The sequence below is a fragment of the Leucoraja erinacea genome, chromosome 14, assembly GCF_028641065.1.
Source record: "Leucoraja erinacea ecotype New England chromosome 14, Leri_hhj_1, whole genome shotgun sequence".
Taxonomy (NCBI): domain Eukaryota; kingdom Metazoa; phylum Chordata; class Chondrichthyes; order Rajiformes; family Rajidae; genus Leucoraja; species Leucoraja erinaceus.
In genome coordinates this window covers 13,081,421-13,106,077 of record NC_073390.1, presented here as the reverse complement: position 1 = coordinate 13,106,077, position 24,657 = coordinate 13,081,421, and the positions used below count along the sequence as shown (strand labels likewise).

Genomic DNA, 24,657 nt, shown 5'->3' with positions numbered 1-24,657 from the left:
CATACAGCATGGAAACATACCTTTTGGCCCAACTTGCCCATGCTGACAAGATCCCCCATCTACACACTAGTCTCACCTGCCTGCATATGGCCTATACCCTTCTAAACCTTTGCTATTCATGAACCTGTCAAAATGTCTTTAAATATCAAAAGCCAGCTATTACCAGCATCATGGAGGCTCTGCTGCTGCTGCTCACATCATGCTGATGGAGATTGAGATGCTTTGGTCAGCAAGATCTCTGTCCGCATCCAGAACTAGTCAGTGTGTGAGCTTGGGAAATGTAGACAAACAATGCCAGCCCAGAAAACAAGGCCTGACACATCAGATGTTGGGCGAACCCAGTGATGGGTGAAAACCTTGAATGCTTTCAACAGAGTGTTTGCATTAATTCCTTCTTTGTTTTGATTTTCATGCTGCGCTTCCTGATGGTGCTGGACTTTGTCATCTCCCCAGGAGATCTAGGTACGCCACCATGAGTGATCATACAACAACTTGCAGTTTTCTTGTTCTTTTGGTACAGCAAGATAAATTACACGGCACCTCACAGGAGCATAATCAAACAGAAGTTCACACTAAGGTAGTGAGTATTATTCCAGGTGTGATAGGGTGGTACAAAATAGTTTATTTAAGACTTGAGGCAATTGAGAGAAGTTTGGATAATTCCAAAATTTGTCAACTTGTTATATGAAGACCTGGCCATTGGTGCTGCAGTTAAAATGATGGAATATAGGGCACAATTGGAGGATTTCCAGAGACCTTAAAGTTGGGAAGCTGGATGAGTTTACAGTGGCAGGAATTATTAAGGCCACTCAGATACTGTATTTGAAAACACGATTTGTATTTTAAGACAAGTTATTCCTACGTTGTGGCGTCTGGGAAGGTTTGAAATCCGGTTTTACTGCATTCTACAATTCTGTATTCTGTTCAACAAATTGAGCGAAAGCTAGAAATCTGAAATAAAAACAGCAAATGGTGGAAATACTTGGCAAAATCTGGCAGTCTCTGTGGTGGAAGATATAGAATGGACATTTCAGGCACTATCTGTCTCCCTCTCTATTGCCGTGCATTTCCAGCAGTGTCGATGCTGAGTGCACCAACTGTGGCTTTGCAAATTGTGGGGCGTGTGCAAGACTTATTTATAGAAATTTAAGCAAATTCCCAGTGTTGGCTGGAATGGTGGTTTATACAGATTTACTAATCTTACTTCAGTGTAAAACAAAGTGCAGTTGGGTTACCAAATGGAGCGAGCCACCTGATCCTGTGTATTTCCAGTCATGCAGATGAGGTTAACAGCATTGCAGCCAACACTGGGAGTTTACTTAAAATTCCTTAAATAAGTCATGCCCCCCCCCCCAACCCCCACCAAAGAAAATCTGCAAAGCCACAATAAGATAAGATAAGAGATAAGATAAGATACATTTATTGTCATTTGGACCCCTTGAGGTCCAAACGAAATGCCGTTTCTGCAGCCATACATACAAACACATAGACCCAAGACACAACATGATTTACATAAACATCCATCACATTGCTGTGATGGAATGCCAAATTAACTTATCTCTCCACTGCACTAATCCTCCCCCCCCCCCCCCCGATGTCAGAGTCAAAGTCAAAAGCCCCCTTGGCTGGCGATGGCGATTTTGTCCCGCGGCCATTAAAGCCACGCCGGGTGGTGCGAGGTCGCACACCGGGTCTTGGGGCACAATTGAGGATTTCCAGAGACGTTAAGCTCGCAGGAGAGTCCCGCGGCCATTCCAAGGCGCGCGGGGCAGTGATGTCAGGCCTCGCTCCAGGAGCCCTGAAAAACGGTCTCACTCCAGGGACCCGCGGGCTCCCGGTGCCGCCATCCACAGACCTGCCGTTGAAGCCTCCGACTCTCCGGTCGGGCCCCTCTCTATTGCAGCACTCCTCCACCAGCTCCACCCTGAGTGCCGGACTCGGCCAGCAAATCCGGGGCGTGGCGACGGTGATGGAAATGTAGCACCAGAGTCCCCGGTGTTCTGGAATCCTGTTGTAGGCCGCTCCTCGTTGCGGCCCAACGACAACGGAAACCCGAGCGAGAAAAGGTCGGGTCTCCAGTGCAGGGAGAGATTTAAAAGTTTCCCCCCCCCCCCAACACCCCACCCCCCCCCAAATAAGTCTGCCCACACACACCCCCCCAACAAAAAATATGTAATTAATACATAGTGCTTAATTTGTGTATTAAGCACTATCTTTGATTGTACTTTACAGGACTTCATCTTGCACTAAGCGTTATTCCCTTCATCCTGTATCTGTGTACTAGGGACAACTTGATTGTAATTGGTCTTTTCACCGACTGGATAGTATACAACAAAAAGCGTTTCACTGTACCTTAGTACATGTGACAATAATAAACTAAACCAAATTAAACTAAACAAAACAAAACTAATCATTACTCCCTATTGTTGCATGACGAACTACACTAGATTTTTTGAAAATCCTCTGATCGTTAAACATTTTTGTTCTTATTTGTGTTTGAAATCCTCGTAAGTTGCAAAAACATACTTGGCGAATAAAGTGTGATTCTGATTCTGAATGCTGATGATTTTGGGCTCCTCAGATGACCATGCCTGTAAACATACTTGTTTGTTGATTGATGTGCAGGTCCAGCTGGTCCTGGTATTTTTGATGACGGGTTTGACAAAAGTGTATACCAAGGAGATCCTGGACCATCAGGGCCACCTGGCTCTCCAGGAAGACCAGGATCCATGGGCTTTTCCGGTACCCTCGGCCAGCCAGGTACGACCTACTTTTGAAGGCTACACACTGTGGGAATTGATCAAATCTTGGTACAAATGAGGACAGGCATATTGGTGGCAACACACAACAGAGGGTAGAGGAAGCAAAAGAGCAACCATGTTGAAATTTCCGTCTCTCTCTTTCCACATGGTTCTCTGAAGTGACTCGGGCAACAATTAAAATCTGCGCTGATTATCAATAACCAACTGGACCCAGATACAAAATTCATAATATTAGGATTATCAGAACATAGCACAAACTTTACGATAAGTCAGAGACACTTTCTTGATTACAGTCTAATAACTGCGAAAAAATTAATACAAACATTTTGGAAAAAACCACAATTAAAATGTGGATTAAGGAAATGACTGAGACCTTGCATTTGGAAAAAATAAAATTTGTCTTAATTGACAAACCAGAATTATTTGTTAGAATATCGTCTCCTTTTATTGAATTCTTAAAAAAGTGAATTGGTTTCACACAAAATCAGGATTGAAACCTGAGTTTAGGATTGGATGAATAGTTATACTCAACATCTCCTGGATCTATCTCCACAATCTTGTTATTTGTAATTTCATCATCTTTTTCTCTCTATTAGATTATAGTTTCTCTTATCATTTTCTCTCTTTATCTTTATTCTTTAAAAAAAATTAAAAAACTGAAGCTATGTAAGAAATCTGTAATTAAATTGTCGCTTATTATTATTTGTATACATGCTTCTAATAAAAATATTTAAAAAAATAATAACAATCTGTGCTGAGACGTGGAAGCCAGATATTTGCACCTTGGTGGCAGGATGTTACCTTTTCAATCTTCATGGCTTGCTCCTGTGTCCTGAGAACAATACAGCACAGGACAGGCCCTTCAGCCCACAATGTCTGTGTCCAACATGATGCCAAACTAAACTAAACTTTTGCTCACACCATAATCCATATCCTTCCTTTCCCTGCATATTCAAATGTCCATCTAAAAGACTCTTAAAATGCCATGATTCTATCTGCTTACACCACCACCCCTGGCAGCACATTCAAGGCAATTACCACTCTCATTGTTCCATTTGGTGTTCCATTGTCCATTCCTGATCGACAAGGTCACATGTTTAATGGGTTTAACATCCATCTGTATGTCAGTTGGCCACATCTGCCACATGTGATTTTGAAACAACGTTAATCTACTGAGGAAATGGACTCACTGTCTTGGATCTCTCATATGGCGTGACCTCTAGTGAGTTCCTTTAGGCTCTCAAATATCAGCAGGGTTAAAATAGTTTCAATAGAGATTAAATACCTGGATGCAGAAGAGCCCATGTACTTATGATGCTGCCGGGGACATTGGTGAGGCCCTGTTGAATTCAAAAATGGAGGTCCGTATTGAGAATAGAAGTTGGGGGGTCACGTTGCAGTTATATAAGATGGTGGTGAGGCCACATTTAGAGTATTGTATTCAATTTTGGGCACCATCTTATATGAAAGATGTTGTCAAGCTGGAAAGGGTGCAGAGAAGATTTATGAGGATGTTGCCAGGATTCAAGGGCCTGAGCTATAGGGAAAGGTTGAGCAGGTTGGGACTCTATTCTTTGGAGCACAGGAGGATGAGGGATGATCTTACAGAGGTGTACAAAATCATCAGAGGAATAGATTGGGTAAATGCCTAAGGTAAGGGAATCAAGAACCAGAGGACATAGGTTAAAGGTGAGGGGAGAAAGATTTAATAGGAGCCTGAGGGGTAGCTTTTTTTACATGAAGGTTGGTGGGTGTATGGAATGAGCTGCTGGAGGAGGCAATTGAGGCAGGTATGATCACCACATTATTACATGTTGTTTCCCTTCGTTTTGGTTAATCCGAGTTTCACTAGTTTATTTTGCACTCTTTAAAAAAAAAAAAAAGCCTTTGTTGAAAACACACTATTTATGGCACCAAATGATTGTAAGTGGAATATCTGTAATTAATCTGTGATTCTGGATATTCCACTGCACTAATCAATATTTCACTGGGAGTTTAGGTTTAAAGTTCTGAGTGAAGACATTATCTTTGTTTTCATGAGAGTGGGGGAACTGCATACTCAGCAGTTGGAAATCACTGGAAGGGAGAAAGATTTGCATTTGTACAGTGCTTTGCATGACCATAACATTTTGCAAAGCATTTACATAGAACGGTGCAACACAGGAACAGACCCTTGGGGCCACGATGCCAAATACAACTAATTCCAAATGTCTGTACATGATCCATATCTCTCCACTTCCTGCATGTTCACATGTCTGTCTAACTAACGCTGTTGTGTCTGCTTCCACAACTATTTTCAAACCAATTTATTATTGTAGAAAGTAGACAAAAAATGCTGGAGAAACTCAGCGGGTGAGGCAGCATCTATGGAGAAAAGGAGTAGGTGAGGTTTCGGGTCGAGACCCTTCTTCAGACTGGTGTTGGGGGGGGCAGGAAAAAGAAAGGAGGATGCGGAGACGGTGGGCTGTGGGAGAGCTGGGAAGAGGGAGGTGAAGGAGGGAGAAAGCAAGGACTACCTGAAATTAGAGATGTCAATGTTCATACCGCTGGGGTGTAAACTACCGAAGCGAAATATGAGGTGTTGTTCCTCCAATTTGTGCTGGGCCTCACTCTGGCAATGGAGGAGGCCCAGGACAGAAAGGTCAGATTCAGAATGGGAGGGGAAGTTGAAGGGCTGGGCAACCAGGAGATCAGTTTGGTTAGTACGGACTGAGCAGAGGTGTCGGGCGAAGCGGTTGCCGAGCCTACGCTTGATCTCGCCAATGTAGAGAAGGTGACACCTGGAGCAGCGGATGCAGTAAATGAGGTTGAAGGAGGTGCAGGTGAACCTCTACCTGGAAAGACTGCTTGGGTCCTTGGATGGAGTCGAGGGGGGAGGTAAAGTGACAAGTGTAGCATTTCCTGTGGTTGCAGGGGAAAGTACCAGGGGAGGAGGGGTGGTCAGGGTGGGAAGGGACGACTTGACCAGGGAGTTACGGAGGGAATGGTCCCTGCGGAAAGCAGAAAGGAGGATGTGGCCAGTGGTGGGATCCCTTTGGAGGGAACGAAAATGTTGGAGGATTATATTTTGCGCCGGTTGATGGGGTGAAAAGTGAGGACAGGGGAGACTACGTCCTTGTTACGAGTAGGGGATGGGGAGTAAGAGCGGAGCTGTGGGTTACACTGGGGAGCTTGGTGAGAGCCTTGTCTATAATAGAAGAGGGGAACCCATGTGTCCTAAAGAACGATGCCCTATTCTGGAACACCTCATCCTGGGTGCAGATGCGGCGTAGATGGAGTAATTGGGAGTAGGGGATAGAGTCCTTACAGGAAGCAGGGTGGGAAGAAGTGTAGTCAAGATAGCTGTGGGAGTCAGCTATTTGAATCTGAACTTCAACTCCCCCTCCCATGCTGAATCTGTCCTGGGCCTCCTCCATTGCCATTGAGGCCCAGCGCAAATTGGAGGAGCTACACCTCATATTTCGCTTGGGTAGTTTACACCCCAGCGGTATGAACATTGACTTCTCTAATTTCAGGTAGTCCCTGCTTTCTCCCTCCTTCCCCTCCCCCTTCAAGCACTCCCACATAGCCTACCGTCTCTGCCTCGTCCTTTCTTTATATATATATTTTTATAATATATATATATATTATATATATATATTTGAAAATCAACATTTTAACTTTTTTAACAAATGGTTTTAGCTTTTATTCCATGTGTTCCAAATGGTACTGATTTTCTTTGGGTGTCAAAAATATTCTAAATGCATTCCCTCAACCACATTGCCATCTTTGAGAGCCCAGGGTGGTGGTAGTGAGGTTTTGCTGGCAGTTCTGTGACTGCAGTGGGCTGTCTATGCTGAGATAGTACTGTGTTGGAGCTGAGATGCCTGTGGGAATCTGCCCCCAGGCTCACAATCGATCAAAGAGCATGGTAAAGGCATTACAGGCCATTGGAAAATCTGCTAAGATTTCCCACCAACTCAACATGAATGAGCTACCCCATGACTGACCTAGTGGATTCCAATCAAGTCCAAATTGAAAAGAAGGTCTTGATGTGGTGTGGTAGTATAATGGTTACGTTACCAGACTAGCAGAGCCAGAAGTCTGGACCACTCGTGCAGATATGTGTTTGAATCACACTACCACAGCTGGGGAATGTGTATGCAAGTAACTTAATAACATCTGGAGTTAAATCTAGTCGGTAATAGTAAATGTGAAACAACTGGATCATTGCAAACCTCCAGTGAGTTCATGAATATCATGAACTTCAGAGAGGAAATTTGCCATCACTATCTGGTCTGGCTGATATTCAAATCCAGATCCATAAATGGAGTCATTAAGAATGGCCAACAAATGTTGGCTTCAACAATGATGTCCAGATTCTGTGAACGAATGTATGTAAAATGAAAGTTGCAATTTTGACCAACTACCACGATTGCAGCCCAAATGTAGAAACAAAGAACTGCTGATGTTGGTTAATATACTATAGGACACAAAGTGCTGGAGTAACTCAGCGAGTCAGGCAGCATCTCTGGAAAACATGGACAATTGACATTTTGGGTCGAGACCCCTTTACTGATCTGAAGAAGGGTCTATACCCAAAATGTCAAATATCCATGTACTACAGAGATGCTGCCTGACCTGCTGAGTTACTCCAGCACTTTGTGTGCTTTCTAGGATTGTAGCCCGTGTTTTCAAGATATACTTTTAACATTGTTCTCTGGCTATTATTTTCTGATTGCTATTTCCTATCTTCCAAAAATCAATTTCCCCTGTTTTATCTGCATTTGAACTAAATAACTTCTGTCTTATCAACCACTTCTCTTACCTTCTTGATTCACCCTTATATTAGCTTGGAAGTCCTGTTGGAGAGTCCTGTTTTTTTCCATAAGTACTTGAGCAACTTGCAACAACACGCACCGAGTAACAAAATATACCATTTGTGCACACACAAACCCTTACACTCTGGAAATAAACAAACTCTTCTTCCTTTGTGTATACCCACCTGCACATACATACAATACCCCTTGTACATACACACATATCCAACCAATCACACACATGCACACACTTGTAAACATTTATATGTTTGCACATGCTCTTGCACTCTCATATCTTCACACACTCTCACTCATAGATACGGTCTCGCACATGACACACACACTCTTACATCCGTGTATGTGTATAGACTAATGCAAATTTTCTCCTCCGTTTTTTTTCATTCTGATATTCAATAAAGATATTATTTATTTCAACTTTGCTGCTAAAAGTGTTATTTTACAAAGTTCAATGACCTGAAAATTATCAATATTCCACCAAGCCTTGGACAGATGTGGAAATGTTTATTCTCTGCACATCCACAGGACCCAAGGGGCCCAAAGGCCAAGCTGGCCAGCTGGGTCACCATGGCCCAGTTGGTCCCCCTGGACCTCCTGGAGAATCCGGCAGACCCGGGCAATGTGGAATCACCGGAGACCAAGGTGAGAAACAAATTTGTGTTCATTGTTCATTTTATCCAGGAATCATTTTATAAAACAAATTCTCCGAGACCATTCTCTTTCCCTTTTATAAACGTCATTCCAAAATCATCTGCTGAATTCCTCTTGTGGTAAAGGGTTTGGCTCTAACAGCAGAAAGAATGGAGTCAAATTGCAGGGAAGTGGAGAGGTGGTAGGGGGTAAGATGTGGATGCTGGTGAGGAATTTAGAGAATTAATGGAAGAATCCAGTTGCAATATAAATTTTCCCCTTTAAATTCCCAGGAGTGAATGAAACGGATCAGACATTTCAACTCACCGCAAATCAAGAAATGCTCGCTGGCAGCCTGGAATTATATTAGCTTTGGTCCAACTAACTCTACCATTTCCATGTGTTCGTGGTCCACATGAGCTGTCGTCACAGCAATTTATGTGGTTGAATTAGCCATAATTTCACTAACACCTTGGCACAGTTATATAGTTTCTACAAAGCAAAAGAAGAAGTGGCAATTCCTCAGGGATTCATTCCAAAGTACTCTCAAAATTGAACCAATATATCTGTATTACCATTTGGACATGCATAAGTGCCACCATTGACATTATATTTTTGTCATTTACTTTAGGTCCTCCTGGAGAACAAGGGCCACCAGGAGATCTGAGACTTTGCACTCCGACCCCTGGTGGGTTTCTGATTGTGGTGCACAGCCAGTCAGACAGAATACCTACATGTCCTCAAAACATGCAAAGCCTTTGGGAAGGATACAGTTTGTTTTATCTGGAGGGCCAGGGGAAGTCTCATAGTCAAGATCTTGGTAAGTTTAAGACCGTTTGTATGATCGTCTTGCCCTTTCTTCAATGTTGTTCTTGGCATCCCTCAGATGTTTACTAACGTTGGTATATTTGCAAATGAGAGTAGCCAAAATGTTGTCCAGGCAACATCCAGCTTCATTTGATCAGCAGGGCAACGATACAGCAGGGGAACTGGCCCTTCAGCCCACACTGACCATCAATCACCCATTCACCCAGCACCCTAGTTCGATGTTATCCCACATTCACATCCACTCCCAACAAACAAGGAGCAATTCCAGAGGCCAATCAACATACAAACCTGCACGTCATTGGGATGTGGGAGGAAGCCAGCGGAAGCCAACCCTAGTCACAGGGATATCTGGTAAATCTCAATCTGCTTTCAAAGAAACTGATATTTAGGGGAGATGTATTACTAATGTCACTGTGAAACATTTATTATACCATAATCAATTGGCATAATTCTCAATAGAACCTGAGATTTCGTGCAACGCAAATTAGAGGTGAGAAATGTTCAAGTAAAATATACACGGTTATTCTGCATGTATTTGGGCCCTCATCATATAATCCATATCTTCACTATTGATTCCAACTCCCATCTCAAATTATTCCCAATCTTAACTTCCTGGGATAGGCACCTGACATCTGATCCTATGCGTTATCCATCACAATTCCTGCTTACATTCACCTCCCTAACATCACCTGAATCCATCCAATTTCATCCATGCCTTTAGACGTAATTGTTCCTGACAGACCTTAACCCTAGTCCCTCTAATCTTCAGCAAATCCAGATCTCCACCAACCATGACATCTCACACACCAATTCCACCTTTGTCAACTACACTGAAACCTGATGCTTTGAGTTTAAAACTCACATCTTATTCCTCACTATGCTGTGTTTCAATAACATCCCCCCCACCCTACCTACATCACTGAATATCTTAATTATTTCAATTGAGTTCAATTTCTTTCAAATGCCGTGACAATGGTCATCTTTTTAGATCCTACTGATTGTGAATCCACATTATAAATTGGGTAATACTATAGAGAATTTTAGTTTGAGGAATCGCAGGATGTTTTAAACCACAGTACATGTTCATCTTACTGTTGTTACATTTGTGCTTTGACTCTTATTGTTGTAAATCTTTGGACAAGAGGTTGACACAGGCTTCAAAATGCACTTGGTTTTATGCAACTAATACCCAGTATTGTATGTTGTCTGAGCAGTGGCAGTACTGTTTTGCATTACAAACCCAGCTTGGGCAAACCTTCCCTACATTGGAAGATTTTCTCCAAATTCTTCCCTCACCTCCTCTCCTCTCCTTAATCCTTCAAATGGATACTCTTCCCCAGACAGCAAGCACTCCCAAGTCTTGTCTTGAATGACAGTGGGTGCAGAGAGGCTGGCATTGCATGAAGCACTGTAATTAAACCTCAGTGTAGCAGTAAGACCCTGGAATGGTCAAGAGTATATCGACCTGGAATCCAGAGACACTGTCAAAATCTAACAATCACTGGCTTTAAATTGACCATAAATAAATTGGTTATGGTGACCATAAATAAATTGGATGGTCGTAAAAGGCCACTTGGCTCACTGGCCAAAAAACATGAAACTTGCCTTGTTTACCTTTAACATTCCAGAGCACAACTAAAACATCATCAACTATTAATTTCCATCAGAAATGGTTCAGCAAACCACTCCATCCAAAACATTGAGAGGTGGGTAATAAATACCCACAAATACGGCTGCCCTGGAATAGCTAAATAAAAATGAAGCCTGCATGGAAATCCAGCTCTTTTCATCTGCATGGCTCGGAAAGTTGTATCTTGCATTAAACTACATGGTATTGGTATTCATGGAACAAAGAGTCACTTTGGACTCAAGGGATTTGCTGTTCCAGGCCTAAGGCAGCTTAGTCTGAAAGCTTTGTGGTTGCCCACAACAGAAAAAAAACCCCCATAGAAAATAGGTGCAGGAGGAGGCCAGTTGGCTCCTTGAGGCAGCACCTCCATTCATTGTGATCATGGCTGATCATCCACAATCAATAACCCGTGCCTGCTTTTTCCCCATACCCCTTGATTCCGCTAGCCCTTAGAGCTCTATCTAACTCTTTTAAATTCATTCAGTGAATTGTCCTCCACTGCCTTCTGTGGCAGAAAATTCCACAAATTCACAACTCTCTGGGTGAAAACGTTTTTTCTCATCTCAGTTTTAAATGGCTCTTTATTTTTAGACTGTGGTCCCTGGTTTTGCACTCATCCATCATTGGGAACATATTTCCTGTATCTAGCTTGTCCAGTCCTTTTATAAATTTATACGTTTCTATAAGATATCCTCTCATTATAAATTCCAGTGAATACAAACCCAGTCTTTCCAATCTTTCCCCATATGACAGTCCCACAATCCCGGGGATTAGCCTTGTGAACCTACGCTGCACTGCCTCAATATCAAGGATGTCCTCCCTCAAATTAGGAGACCAAAACTGCACACAACACTCCAGGTGTGGTCTCACCAAGGCCTATACAACTCCAGAAGGACCTCTTTACTCCTATCCTCAAATCCTCTTGTTATGAAAGCCAACATGCCATTAGCTTTCTTCACGGCCTGCATGTTTACTTTCAGTGACTGGAGTACAAGGACACACAGGTCTCGTTGCACTTCCCTTTTTCCTGATCTGACACCATTAAGATAATAATCTGCCTCCTTGTTCTTGCCACCAAAGTGGATAACCTCACATTTATCTACATTATACTGCATCTGCCATGCATTTACCCACTCACTCAACCTGTCCAAGTCACCCTGCAACCTCCTAGCATCCTGTTCACAATTCACACTGCCACCCAGCTTTGTGTCATCTGAAAATTTGCTAGTGTTGCTTTTAATCCCATCATCTAAATCATTAATATATATTGTAAATAGTTGCAGCCCCATCACCGAGCCTTGCGGCACTCCACTCGCCACTGCCTGACAGGGACCGGTTTATTCCCACTCTTTGTTTCCTGTCTGCCAACTAATTCTCTATCCATGTGCTCTAATACCATGTGCCCCAATACCACGTGCTCTAATTTTGCCCACTAATCTCCTGTGTGGGACCTTATCAAAGGCTTTCTGAAAGTCCAGATACACTACATCCACTGTGTCTCCATCCATGTTACTTGTCACATCCTTAAAAAATTCCAGAAGATTAGTCAAGCAGGAATTCCCCTTCATAAATCCATGCTGACTTGGACCAATCCTTTTACTGCTATCCAAATGCGCCGTTATTACTTCTTTAATCATGCTGAATCTATAGAAAGTTGAAAAATGATCACCAGTGCGTCCACGATTTCTAGAGCTATCTCCTCGAGTACCCTGGGATGCAGTCCCATCAGTCTACCCAATACTATTTCTTGCCTAATGCAAATTTATTTCAGTTCCTCTGTCTCCCTAGATCATCTCTCATCTAGTACAACTGGGAGATTGGTTCTGTCTTCACTAAGGGAGACACAAACAACCTGTTCAACTCTTCTGCCACTTCCTTGTTCCCCATAATAATTTCACCTGTTTCTGCCTTCAAGACACCACATTTGTCTTTACTAATCTTTTTCTCTTAACATACCTAAAGAAGCTTTTACTATCCTTTATATTCTTGGCCAGTTTACCCTCGTACTTCATCTTTTCACCCCGTATTGCTCTTTTTGTTACCTTCTGTTGTCCTTTGAAAAATTTCCAATCCTCTGGCTTCCCGCTACTCTTTTATACACCATCTATCTATCTATCTATCTATCTATCTATCTATCTATCTATCTATCTATCTATCTATCTATCTATATATATATAAAACTCAAATCCATCCGCCTGCAGTACGAATCCCTTCCTGCCTTTTGATTCGTTGACGGCTGCTCCTTCCTCAGCTTCCAACACACTTCGAAACAATGTTGCAAGACAGGAACACTGAACTTTTCACTGCTGCAGCAGGCAGGGATTTTTTTTAAAGAGGCAGGGCAGTGGTGGAATCTTACTTTTGAGAACGGCTTCAGTTCCATTGGAGGAGACGGGTGCATGGTGGAATATTGGGTTGGGGGATCACACCATTGGGGGAGCAGACCCAATGGGTCTGCACTTGGTCTAGTATATCTATAAAACTCTGGGGCCATCCAACCGACTGCCGACCGGCGCCCTTCCTGCCTTTCGATTCGTGCCCGATACTCGCAGATGTCCAATCGGAATGGCCGATGCTCGCAGATGTCCAATCGGAATGGATTCATTTGCATGTACGGCTGCCGGCTGCATTTCTTCCTTTGATTCATTGCCACGCCCAATCCAGACGCTCAATCTCCGAGATATTTTCCATTTCGGTAGAGATTTCACTTTTCTTTCTAAGTATCCACTCCTCATTTCATTTTGTCGTGTTGAAGTGCACGTTTTTAATCAAATCCTTGCCCCCCCCCCCCCCCCCCCCCTCCACACCCAAGTATTTCAAAAATAAACTGGCTTCTCCATTTACATGCCAGCTTCCAGCACACTTCGAAACAAAGTTGCAAGACAGGAACATTCTGAACTTTTCACTGCTGGCAGCAGGCAGGGGAGGTGCCATTGGATTTTTTTTAAATTCACTGCTGAGGGAGGCAGGGCAATGGTGGAATCTTACTTTTGGGAACGGCTTCAGTTCTATTGGAGGAGACGGGTGCATGGTGGAATATTGGGTTGGGGGTTCACACCATTGGGGGAGCAGACCCAACGGGTCTGCACTTGGTCTAGTTTCTTTTAGTTTTATTCTTAGAATCTTTCTTCCTCTGTGGAATGAAATGATCCTGCATCTTCTGCATTATGTCCATAAATTCCTGCCGTTGCTGTTCCACCGACATTCCTGCTGGGACCCTTTGCCAGTCAACCTTGGCCAGCTCCTCTCTCATGCCTTCATAGTCCCCTTTGTTCAACTGCACCACTGACACATCTGATTTAACCTGCTCCCTCTCAAATTGCAGATTAAAACATATCATATTATGGTCACTACCTCCTGGCGGTTCCTTTACCTTGAGTTCCCTCATTAAATTGTGTTTATTAGACAACACTAAACCAGAATTTCCTTCTCTTTGGTAGGCTTCCATACAAGCTGCTCCAAGAATCCATCTCGGAGGCACTCTACAAACTTTCTTGGGGTCCAGAACCAACCTGATTTTCCCAGTCTACCTGCATATTGAAATCTCCCATAACCCCAGTGACATTACCTTTTTTACATGCCAATTTTAACTCCTGCTGCGACTAGCACCCTATGTCCAGGCTACTGTTTGGGGGCCTGTAGCTAACCCATCAGCATCTTCTTATCTTTACAATTCCTCAATTCTATCCACAGCGACTACATCGTCAGTCCCTAGGTCAATCCCTCGTAACGGACTGAATTTCATCCCTCACCAACCTCACCTCCTCTGCCCACCTGCCTGTCCTTTCTATAGGACATACAAGCCTGAATATTCAGTTCCCAGTCCCGATCCTTCTGCAGCCATGTCTCTGTAATCCCCACATTGTCATATCTACCAATCTCTAACTGAGCCTCAAGCTCGTCCACTTTACTTCTTATACTTTGCGCATTCATATATAATGCTTTTAATCCATTATTCACTTCACCTTTCACATCAATTCCTATTTCACTTGGCCATACTCTCCTCCCCCTTCGTGAGCTTTCTGTCCCGTTAATTCTGGTGTCTTTCCTAACTTTTCCCATATTATCTTTCCCTTTAACTCCATCCTTGTATTTCCAATTTGTCTCCTCACACCCACCCCCCACTAATTAGTATAAACCCACCCAGAAATAGGAGTGCGTGCTCTTGCTTCGCAAGTAGCTCTCTATAAACAGCCCTGTACACTTCACAGGCTGTAGCCAGGGCTAAGCATACTGATAAGTTGCATTCAAAGTATGAATGAGTCTGGCGTGTGTGTTTGTGTGTGTATGTGTCTGTGTATACGATGGACTGTACTGAGGGGTGTGTACCTGTCTGTATCTGTTTCTGTCTGTGTGATGAGCTGTATCCAAGAGTGTGTATCCAGTGGGCTACATACAGGAGTGTGTCTGAATCCACCCCTGCATACAAGTGATACTCTATACCCAGGTGTTGCAGTGTTTGGTTGTAAAAAGAGACTTGTTTGGTTATTATTTTGGCAACTTATTTTGGGGCTTGCTCTCAGGATATTTAATATTAGTTCTGATGCTTTTATCAGACAGTTATTGTTAACCACTACTGCAATTTTGCTGTTCTCCCAGGTCTAGCGGGCTCTTGCCTGCCAATGTTCAGTACTGTGCCATTTGCATATTGCAGCATTGATGAAGTTTGCCACTATGCCACTAGAAACGACAAATCCTACTGGTTGTCCACCACGGCGCCTCTCCCCATGATGCCTCTCGCTGATAGTGAGGTAGAGCCTCACATCAGCAGGTGCTCTGTCTGTGAGGCACCTTCTGTCGCAGTGGCTGTACACAGCCAGGACCAGGCTATCCCTCCTTGCCCCTCAGGATGGATCAGCCTATGGATTGGATATTCATTCTTGATGGTAAGCTGAGCTTTATCATAAGTCATGTACTTAGTTACAGGTCCACCACCGATTCTCCGGCAACTGGTACCACGGGCACTTCCTTTAATCCAGAGAAAATACGAGAGCATACTTTAAATCTGTCCCCCCGCCCAGAAGCCCCCCCCCTCCCCGAAAATGTGGCACCTAGGTCGGGTGAGGCGGCCAATCTCAACCTCATCTAGACTTCCTTGCTGATCAGCGGGTCGAATTAGCCACCTGTGGCTGGGGCTCTGGAACTCCAGCTCAGTTGGAGCCAACAGATATTTTCCGAATATCAAAAACGGATAATCCAGAAAGACTATGGAACCAAGGGTGCAGGAAAATAAATGGTGGACCTGTATCAGTATAAAACCAATTCATATATGTTTATTATATAATTGCTGTAAACCAGTTACGGAAATGAACCCACCAAGGCAGCTACTTTTTCCACTGATATTATTAAAGAGGATAACAGAAGGAAGTTGCCTACTCACAGTGAACTTGCTCCCTGTCACTCGGAAAAAAAAAATCAACATCATTTCTATTGATCTAAAATTTCTCATGGTGCATTATCTCTGCAAATGAATAATTACACATTCATGTGTAGGAAGGAACTGCAGGGCATCATCAGGCATAGCTTCAACAATGTTCACAGGGTATAGAGGTGGGTGGGGTGGGGAGAGGGGGGAGGGGGTGGTGGAATGACACATTTGGCTTTTAAACTCTTTTTAAATTTTACAAAATGGAGACAGTAACATGGATCATTGGTCAGAGAACTGCAAAGGAAAAAACTCTAAAAGATCGTGAACTTGTAGCATGAATGCCTAATGGCCCTGTGTCACCGTGCCAGTCCACCCACGAGTGATCCCGAGTTTAAAACAAATCAAACTCGTGGTAATCACGTAGAATTAACGTAGCGGATACGTCGGAACTCGTGGACGTAACTTAACGACTCATGACAGTTGTACAGGGTCTTGGTGAGACCACACCTGGAGTATTGCGTACAGTTTTGGTCTCCTAATCTGAGGAAAGACATTCTTGCCATAGAGGGAGTACAGCGAAGGTTCACCAGACTGATTCCTGGGATGTCAGGACTTTCATATGAAGAAAGACTGGATAGACTCGGTTTGTACTCGCTAGAATTCAGAAGATTGAGGGGGGATCTTATAGAAACGTACAAAATTCTTAAGGGGTTGGACAGGCTAGATGCAGGAAGATTGTTCCCGATGGTGGGGAAGTCCAGAACAAGGGGTCACAGTTTAAGGATAAGGGGGAAATCTTTTAGGACCAAGATGAGAAAAACATTTTTTACACAGAGAGTGGTGAATCTCTGGAATTCTCTGCCACAGAATGTAGTTGAGGCCAGTTCATTGGCTATATTTAAGAGGGGGTTAGATGTGGCCGTTGTGGCTAAAGGGATCACGGGGTATGGAGAGAAGGCAGGTACAGGATACTGAGTTGGATGATCAGCCATGGTCATATTGAATGGCGGTGCAGGCTCGAAGGGCCGAATGGCCTACTCCTGCACCTATTTTTCTATGTAACGCTAACGCAGGTACTCGGGAAACTTGTTAACTCGTGAAAATCTTTCAACATGATGAAAGATTTCCACAAGTCAAATTTATTCTTGAAGTAAAAATTTTACATTTTTAAACTCGTTGTAAGAACGTACTAGCCTGTGAGTTTACCGTAGTGACTCGTGAGTCTACCGTGGGCACTCTTTATCTCAGCGGGACAGGCAGCATCTCTGGAGAGAAGGAATGGGTGACGGGATGACGTTTCCAAAATTCTGCTGCGTCTTTGTGTTACTCCAGCACTGTGTGTTCACTTTTTGTCAACCAGCATCTGGCCTTTCTTGTGTATGACATTATTTGTATCCATGGCAGTTGATTGTCGCTCCCTTCAGTTTCCCAGGGGGTCGGGACAGGACTGGAGTTGGGAGGGAAAGGTGGGGTGGGGGAGGGGTGGTGGGTTGGGGTGACTTAGTACGGGAGACAAGTGTAGGAGAGGTGTACTGACTGTGTGGGCAGACACTTTGGTAGTGATTGTCCATGGGGTTCACTGTCGACAGTAAGCATTCAACGGGTCAGGCAGTATCTATGGAAAGAGAAACAGAATTAGCATTTCAGGCTCGGGACCTCAGTAGAAATATCAAGGGCCTGAATTAATAACTGTTTCTCTTTTCTTAGATGTTGTTTTATCAGCTCAGTATTTCCAACATTTACTGTTGTTACTACATAATAATTTCTGCATGCCATTTTATATTGATTTTTGGAAGAATGCACCAAACTTTAACAGTTGCTCATTTTTGTGGTTATTATCACGGGGTGAGGCATGCCATGGAAGTTTAGCATATTAAAATGAGTATTGTATATGTCCTTCTTGTAGCTTACTGGATCTGGTGCAGAAGGTGGGGGTCAGTCTCTAACATCACCTGGGAGCTGCCTAGAGGATTTCCGCTCGACACCATTCATCGAGTGCCAAGGGGCACGTGGCACCTGCCACTACTTTTCAGATAAATACAGCTTCTGGCTGACAACTGTGCAACCACACCACCAGTTCGGACTAAATGCCCCTTCAGAAACTCTGAAGACCGAGCAACTGCAAAGGCAAAGTGTCAGCAGATGTCAAGTTTGTTTGAAAAACAACTGATTTCAACTGCATTGGAATTCAACACGATAAAACAAAATGGTAAAATGTTTTACCAAAAAGGAAGACGGCAATTCATGCCTAATGTATAATGGTGCTTATTTAATTTCTTTCTAAGTTCACCTTCAACTACATCTGATTAGAGATATCTGTCAGGACAATGTAGAAATTACACTGGCACGAGCATGCTTATGATAATCAATACATTAAAAGTAGAAACTATGGAAATTAAATTTTATATGAAATGTACAGCTGCTTATTGACGTCATCAGTGCAATTTAACTTATAGATATGTAAAATTATTTTTTTAAATGTTGAGTTATTTTCTGCCACCTGGTCTTAGCAGAAAGTTGTGAAACTAAGATGATGAGAAATATCCACAGAACATTCACTACTGGGCATTTTAAAACTTACTGTAATATATCACAATTAGAATCAATAGCCCCAGGAATAACTCAGGCATGTTTGAATAGGGTTTGAGTGGGATAGCACTCAATTTGAAATTGAGCGCACATCTGATTGTTGTGGTCTGTCTGTACCAGTTCTTACTGATACGTCTTCTGGGCAGAACATTAAATACACTACTGGAAGGATTGGTGTGGGTCTGAATAGTACAATCTCAACTGTAGCATTTTCCAAGGATGAAAGTTGAAGGAAGCATAAAGGGCCTGTCCTACTTTCAAGACCTAATTCACGACCTCTGCCGAGTTTGCCCTTGACTCATACTCGCAGCTTGGTCGTCACGAGGTCGTAGGTAGGTTGTAGCAGGCAGTGATACTATTCGTAGGTACTCGTCGCATCAAGTAGGTCGGGGCGTTTGTTCTAGGATGGTGAAAAATATCCACGAGTAAAAAAGGTTGTGAATTAGGTTGTGAGAGTGGGACAGGCCCTTAAGTTGTTGAATGCACCAGATAAGTTTTGTAATGGATTTGGGCAGTCATGGGTGGCACCACAATTTGTTGAGACATCTTTTGATGCACAGCTGGGAAGAATAAACATGCTGCAATAATGAAGTTGTTACTGGTAGTGGCCATTGAAGTTACAGCTGCATTGTGCTACAGTCCTATCAATTGTGCTTCAATGCAGGATGTGTGTTAATCACCAATTTAGGTCAGGAAAGGTATATATCCATTGCAGCCTGGTGGGCAGAGTATTCAGCTTCCTACACAATTCTTATTTTCAGCACACTCCTTTAGAAGAATGCATAACTTCTAAGAGTTATGCCTCATTAGTTTTTTGTGCACTATTCTGCATGGCAACAAAATCACAAAAAGATGTGCGTGTCCTTGATGGATGGGTTTGTCTATCATCTATTATGGTCACAATCTTCATTTTTTTTTGTGTCTGATTTTATTGATTTCCTACTAGTTTTCATGACCAAAATTGGACCGCTTTTTAGGTGAACTCAGTCTGTTACTGTCATTGGTCACCTCTGATACAGGAGGATACAGAATACAAATGACCATGAAAGGAGACTTACCAATTCCTTGTTGACTACTACCGAACAGGAAGCAATTAGTCCTGTGTAGGAAGGAACTGCAGGTGCTGGTTTACACCGAAGATAGACACAAAATGCTGGAGTAACTCAGTGGGTCAGGCAGCATCTCTGGAGAAAAGGAATAGGTGACGTTTCAGGTTGAGATCCTTCTTCAGACAATTAGTCATGTTCCAACATCATTGTTATTAATGATGGAATGAGCTTGACCTCACGGTAAACTGGTGAAGAATTTGCAACCGCCCAGTTAATTTTCAGCAGTGAATGAAATACAATCATCGTCATGCTTAGCCATGTCCTTTGTACATTGTCATTAACTACTACCTCTTCTCTCTGCCAGGCCCATCATAGCAATTGGTAGATCCCCTGGTGATGAATCGTCAGTGGAGCAGGTTCATTCCGAGGAGAATCTGTCACCATGGCCCAGTGTGGTCACGTCTTGGTGCAGTCAGCTAGGTAGTAAGTTGTGACGTCATCTTGCATTTCACACAAGCAGACAGTAGTAACATCCGCAAATAGAGGAATCCACATTAGAGCCACAATCTTCTGCAAGTTCCGCACAACTAGTCTCTGATACTGAATCCCGGGGGGGGATCCTAAGCCAGCTGGTGATGGGAATAGGCCCGGAAGCATCAAATACAGCAGGAAAAAATGATCATGGCAGCACTCTAGAAACCTGGCACATATCAGTGTAAATCGAGGTGGGCTGTAAAGGATTCAACACGTACAGAGGATAATGAGAATGCTTGCCTGGAGCCAATGCAGCATGCAGCTGTGGAAATCTACCCAGAAAATGGAAAACTGAGCAGCAACCTACTGAACAATCTGAAGAAGGGACCCAATCCAAAACGTCACCCGTTCATTCCCTCCGCAGATGCTGCCTGACCCGCTGAGTTCCTCCAGTGCTTGGTGTTTTGCTCAGGATTCCAGCATCTGCAATTTCTTGTGACTCTATCTACTCTGGCCGGGGCATCATTCACACAGCTGCCTGCCCTGGCAATCTATCCATCAGTGATCTATCTCAGGTACTTACATACAGTCAATGGGAATATCCTGGGAATGCCTCCACCAGCTTTCTGCAGGGACCCACAGGCAAAATAGTCAAGGACAGACATTGGCAATATGCGACTAACAAGATTTTACGGCACAGATTATATTTTATAAAGATGCAAAGATATACCAATACTGCAAGGTATTCTCCCTACAACACTTGACCCTGCCCCTCCTCTATCACCGTTATCCAGGGACCTAACAGTCTTTTAGGTGAGGCTGAGGTTCACAAGCACATCCTCCAACCTGATCGATTGCAGTCTGTGGTCAAGATGTGGCCTCCACTATATTGGAGAGATCAAGCCTAGACTAGGTGACTACTTTGCTGAGCACTTGCGATCGGCCTGCAATGACTATCGTTGAGTTTCCAGTTGCACGTCGTTTCAATTCTCCTTCCCAGTCCCACACCAACCTTTCTTCTTCTTCTTGCATATGGCGTGAAAGTTGCAATCTCCCACCCCACCAACCCTTCTGACCTCAGCCTTCTCCTCTGTCACACTGAGCTCAAATGCAAGCTAGAAGAACAGCACTTTGTGTTCTGTTTCGGGGGCCTGCAACCCAAAGGTATGAAGATTGAATTTCCCCATTTCAGGTACCCCACACCTCCTGCATTTCTACCCGCACCTACTAGCCTCCATCTCAACCTTGTCCCCTGCCCTGCCCCAACAGGGACCATTTGCCAAACATTTCTCCCACTCACACCCCCAAAAAAGCTGGCTTTACCCATTGCCTCCAAGCCTGTGTTTCACCTTCCTTCTCACTTCTAATAATATGTTGACAATCTTCCTTCTCTCCTCTCAGTCCTGATGCAGGGTTGTGACCCAAATCATCGACCCTTGCTTTGCCTCTACAGATGCTGCTTGAGTCGATAGGCTCTTCCAACTATTTATTCCAGCATCCGCCGTCTCTTGTGTCTCATGTGATGCGACAGCTCAGTGTCTACACACATTGCTACTTTTGAGGTCAAGAAAGCAGAGAGTTTGCCTCTACATCCCATTATATGGGTATTGTCTCTAGCAACCCCAGTTCTCTCTGAAGGTTTTCCAAAAATATGCTTATTGGAACTAGTATTACACCAAAAAGCCTAGCTGTAGTTGCCACAACTTTGTCTATTATGAAAAGTCTCTTGGCTCTGAAGCGCACAAATTAACCTCTCAATCTAAATCAAACCCCTTCCCCAGTGGAAGGCTTGAAAGCAGCTGTGGGGTCAGCAACAGCAATACCCTGTTGAAATGTGATGTTCAGTGAAAGCCACAAACTGCTCTTTAGTCCTCTGTCAAGTTTCTGGAAATCTAGGAAATTCATGCATGTCTTGTTAAAATTAAATCCTGATGAAAATCTTACTGGAATTGTCTTATTTAAGTATTCTACATAGTAACCCATCTCTCCAGAGAGATTTAAACACACATATTGAAGCATGTCTGAGTTAAATCCAAACGGCAGCATTTGACAGTTCACTGATCTTAACAGTCTTTGCAAACCCACACATTACTGTTAAAATACCCGCTGTAAGTCTGTGAACTGTACTGTGAATACATCATCCTGTTAATGCAACAGATTAATGAGAAGCTACTGTGACTATATTGTTGTATAAATGGAAAACATTCCAAACACCTAAACAATACACTTTGCCAATTTAGAGGAAGGTTATCAACTAATAAGTTGGCCTTTTTCTTCATGGAGCTTCACTCAAGGTGCTTTGAGTGTTAATAAACTACTTGCATTATTCTTGAGGTGTCGCCAAAAAGCCCAAAGAGGCTGTTATTTGTTACCAGAATATTTATTTAGGAATAGATTCAATACATGACTTATTCCTTCATACCAACTCATGTAGTACGACCTGGTGATTCTTATATAAGCAGGGGCTGGATTATATTGTGTCTCTGCTTCCTGCAAATGATTTTCTGCCATTTAGAACAAGTGGATGGAAAATCATCAGCCGGGATGGAGAGCAGCCTGACAATTATATGGTTCATTTAATTACTTCTCTACCAGGCTATTCAGTCCATGTTTAATGTACTTCACAGAACTGTATTCCTCTATCAAAATACACAGGAATTTTCAACCTTCATTACTTGAGACTTGTAAAAATAAAACACAGGAGCACATCAGCATGCTTAACTCATCAAACATTTTCTACTGTGAAAAAAGAAAATGCTTTGATTTCATCTTTATAATTGTGCTGTGTTAATGCTGAACACACATTAGCTAGGTGGGGCACAACATGGTGGACAAACCATTCAAAGTTTGTGTACCCATCCTAAATTTGACCATGGTTCACAAATCTGGATGTAATGTTTGACTGTTACCTGGGCCGTCTATAGAAACATGTTATTTTAAATTAAAAATTGACAACCCTTCATTGTTTTAGGTGGATGCTATCATAACACTAATACTGCAACATATATGGTAACATGTCTTTGGACAATTAATATAACCAAGACCAAAACTGCCTTGTGTACTAGTTGAGATGTTAATGCAGGTTTAAAGTGACTTGGAGTCATGATGGCTTCCATGAGACTTGATTTGAATTCAACTCCAATGGATGAGATGAATATTTCACCTCCCCTTGCTATTGAGAGTTGTGGATGAACAGACAGTTTTTATCCAGTGCACGGTGCAAAGGGATCTATTATGCACAATATCCCTGTTGATGAAAGGGAAAATGTTATACAAAAATATTTGATATCAATTGCTCAGCATAATTTCAGGTCAACTTGTCTTTAATTTACAATAATAAACAATGTATTTTACTGTTATAATTTGTAATTTTAACGCTGTAAAAATGTTAACAGTTCAATTGAATTCAAGTATAATGAAAAGACATACAATAAATAACACTGGCTGTATATAAAATGCACAAGCTTGGTAACTATTTCGATATTTAACATCTGTCTGTCAAAGCACTAACAACATACGTTTTTCCATATGACGTAATTGATGAATTAGGGAACACTATTTGTATTACAAAAGCTGAACTGGTTGAAATGCGATTTTGATGCGAAATGAGAGAACTTCTTGAAAGTTACTTTGGAAATTGGCAAGCAGAAAAAAGCTGTCTTCCAAAGGAAAACAGTCTTGGGAAAAAGTATGTTTCTATGTAGCTTCCCTACAGTAATCAGGCACCATGATTTTTAAAAACACAATCTGTCAGTTTCACCACAGATTACCATTGAAATCAATAAGCAATCCATTGACATTTGTGCAATGATACTCTATTAAACAATGTATTAAACAGCCATCAGCATTTTTAGTAGTTTGTAGTAACAATTACTATTTTGTAGTAACAAATATATAAATTGAAAGCTATTAAAAAGACCATTATTTTTGAAAATCCTGCCGGGGGGAAAAAACATTGTTATTGTAAATCTGAAATTCTCTCTATCCCCTAATCCCCTTTTACCCATTGACACAATTGCTCTACGGATGCGATTTTCTACGAGATTTCTTCGGAACACATTGACACAATTTATAAAGTATCAGCACCTGTATCTTTTCGCAATAGAACTATTAGTAACAATCTTCAAATCGAAATGCAAAATCATAATATTTTGTTGTTGGTCAGAAATTTGAAATCTTATTTCCAATGAGATAAAAAGGGAAGATTCTTTATATCTCACCCCAAGTTGCAGACAATTGCTATTTCTTGAAGGTACACAAAAAAGCTGGAGAAACTCAGCGGGTGCAGCAGCATCTATGGAGCGAAGGAAATAGGCAACGTTTCGGGCCAAAACCCTTCTTCAGACTTATTTCTTGAACTTGTCTTTATATTCTAACACACAAATCAGAAATGAGACAAAGATTGATGAATTAGTTTGAGAAAGGGAGTTTCAGCAAATAATTTGCTATTCATAATATAAAGAGACTCATTGAAAACAATTGTGTTCAGTTCTGGGCACCATGTTATAGG

General features: G+C 42.5%; 1 protein-coding gene across 1 annotated transcript; it reads left to right on the top strand.

The window, feature by feature from the left end:
- Nucleotides 1-344: 344 nt before the first annotated feature.
- On the top strand, nucleotides 345-21,507 carry LOC129703783 (collagen alpha-2(IV) chain-like). The gene is made up of 6 exons (XM_055646493.1): nucleotides 345-462; nucleotides 2,626-2,760; nucleotides 8,105-8,221; nucleotides 8,841-9,029; nucleotides 15,267-15,553; nucleotides 17,942-21,507. The coding sequence occupies exons 1-6, from the start codon at nucleotides 345-347 to the stop codon at nucleotides 18,203-18,205; spliced, it is 1,110 nt and encodes a 369-aa protein (XP_055502468.1). The 3' UTR covers nucleotides 18,206-21,507.
- The last annotated feature ends 3,150 nt before the right edge of the window (nucleotides 21,508-24,657 follow it).

Coding starts and splice junctions, on each gene's coding strand:
- LOC129703783 (XM_055646493.1), top strand. CDS start 345: ATGGGTGAAAACCTTGAATGCTTTCAACAGAGTGTTTGCATTAATTCC. Junction 463..2,625: donor CATCTCCCCAGGAGATCTAG/GTACGCCACCAT, acceptor ATTGATGTGCAG/GTCCAGCTGGTCCTGGTATT. Junction 8,222..8,840: donor TGGAATCACCGGAGACCAAG/GTGAGAAACAAA, acceptor CATTTACTTTAG/GTCCTCCTGGAGAACAAGGG.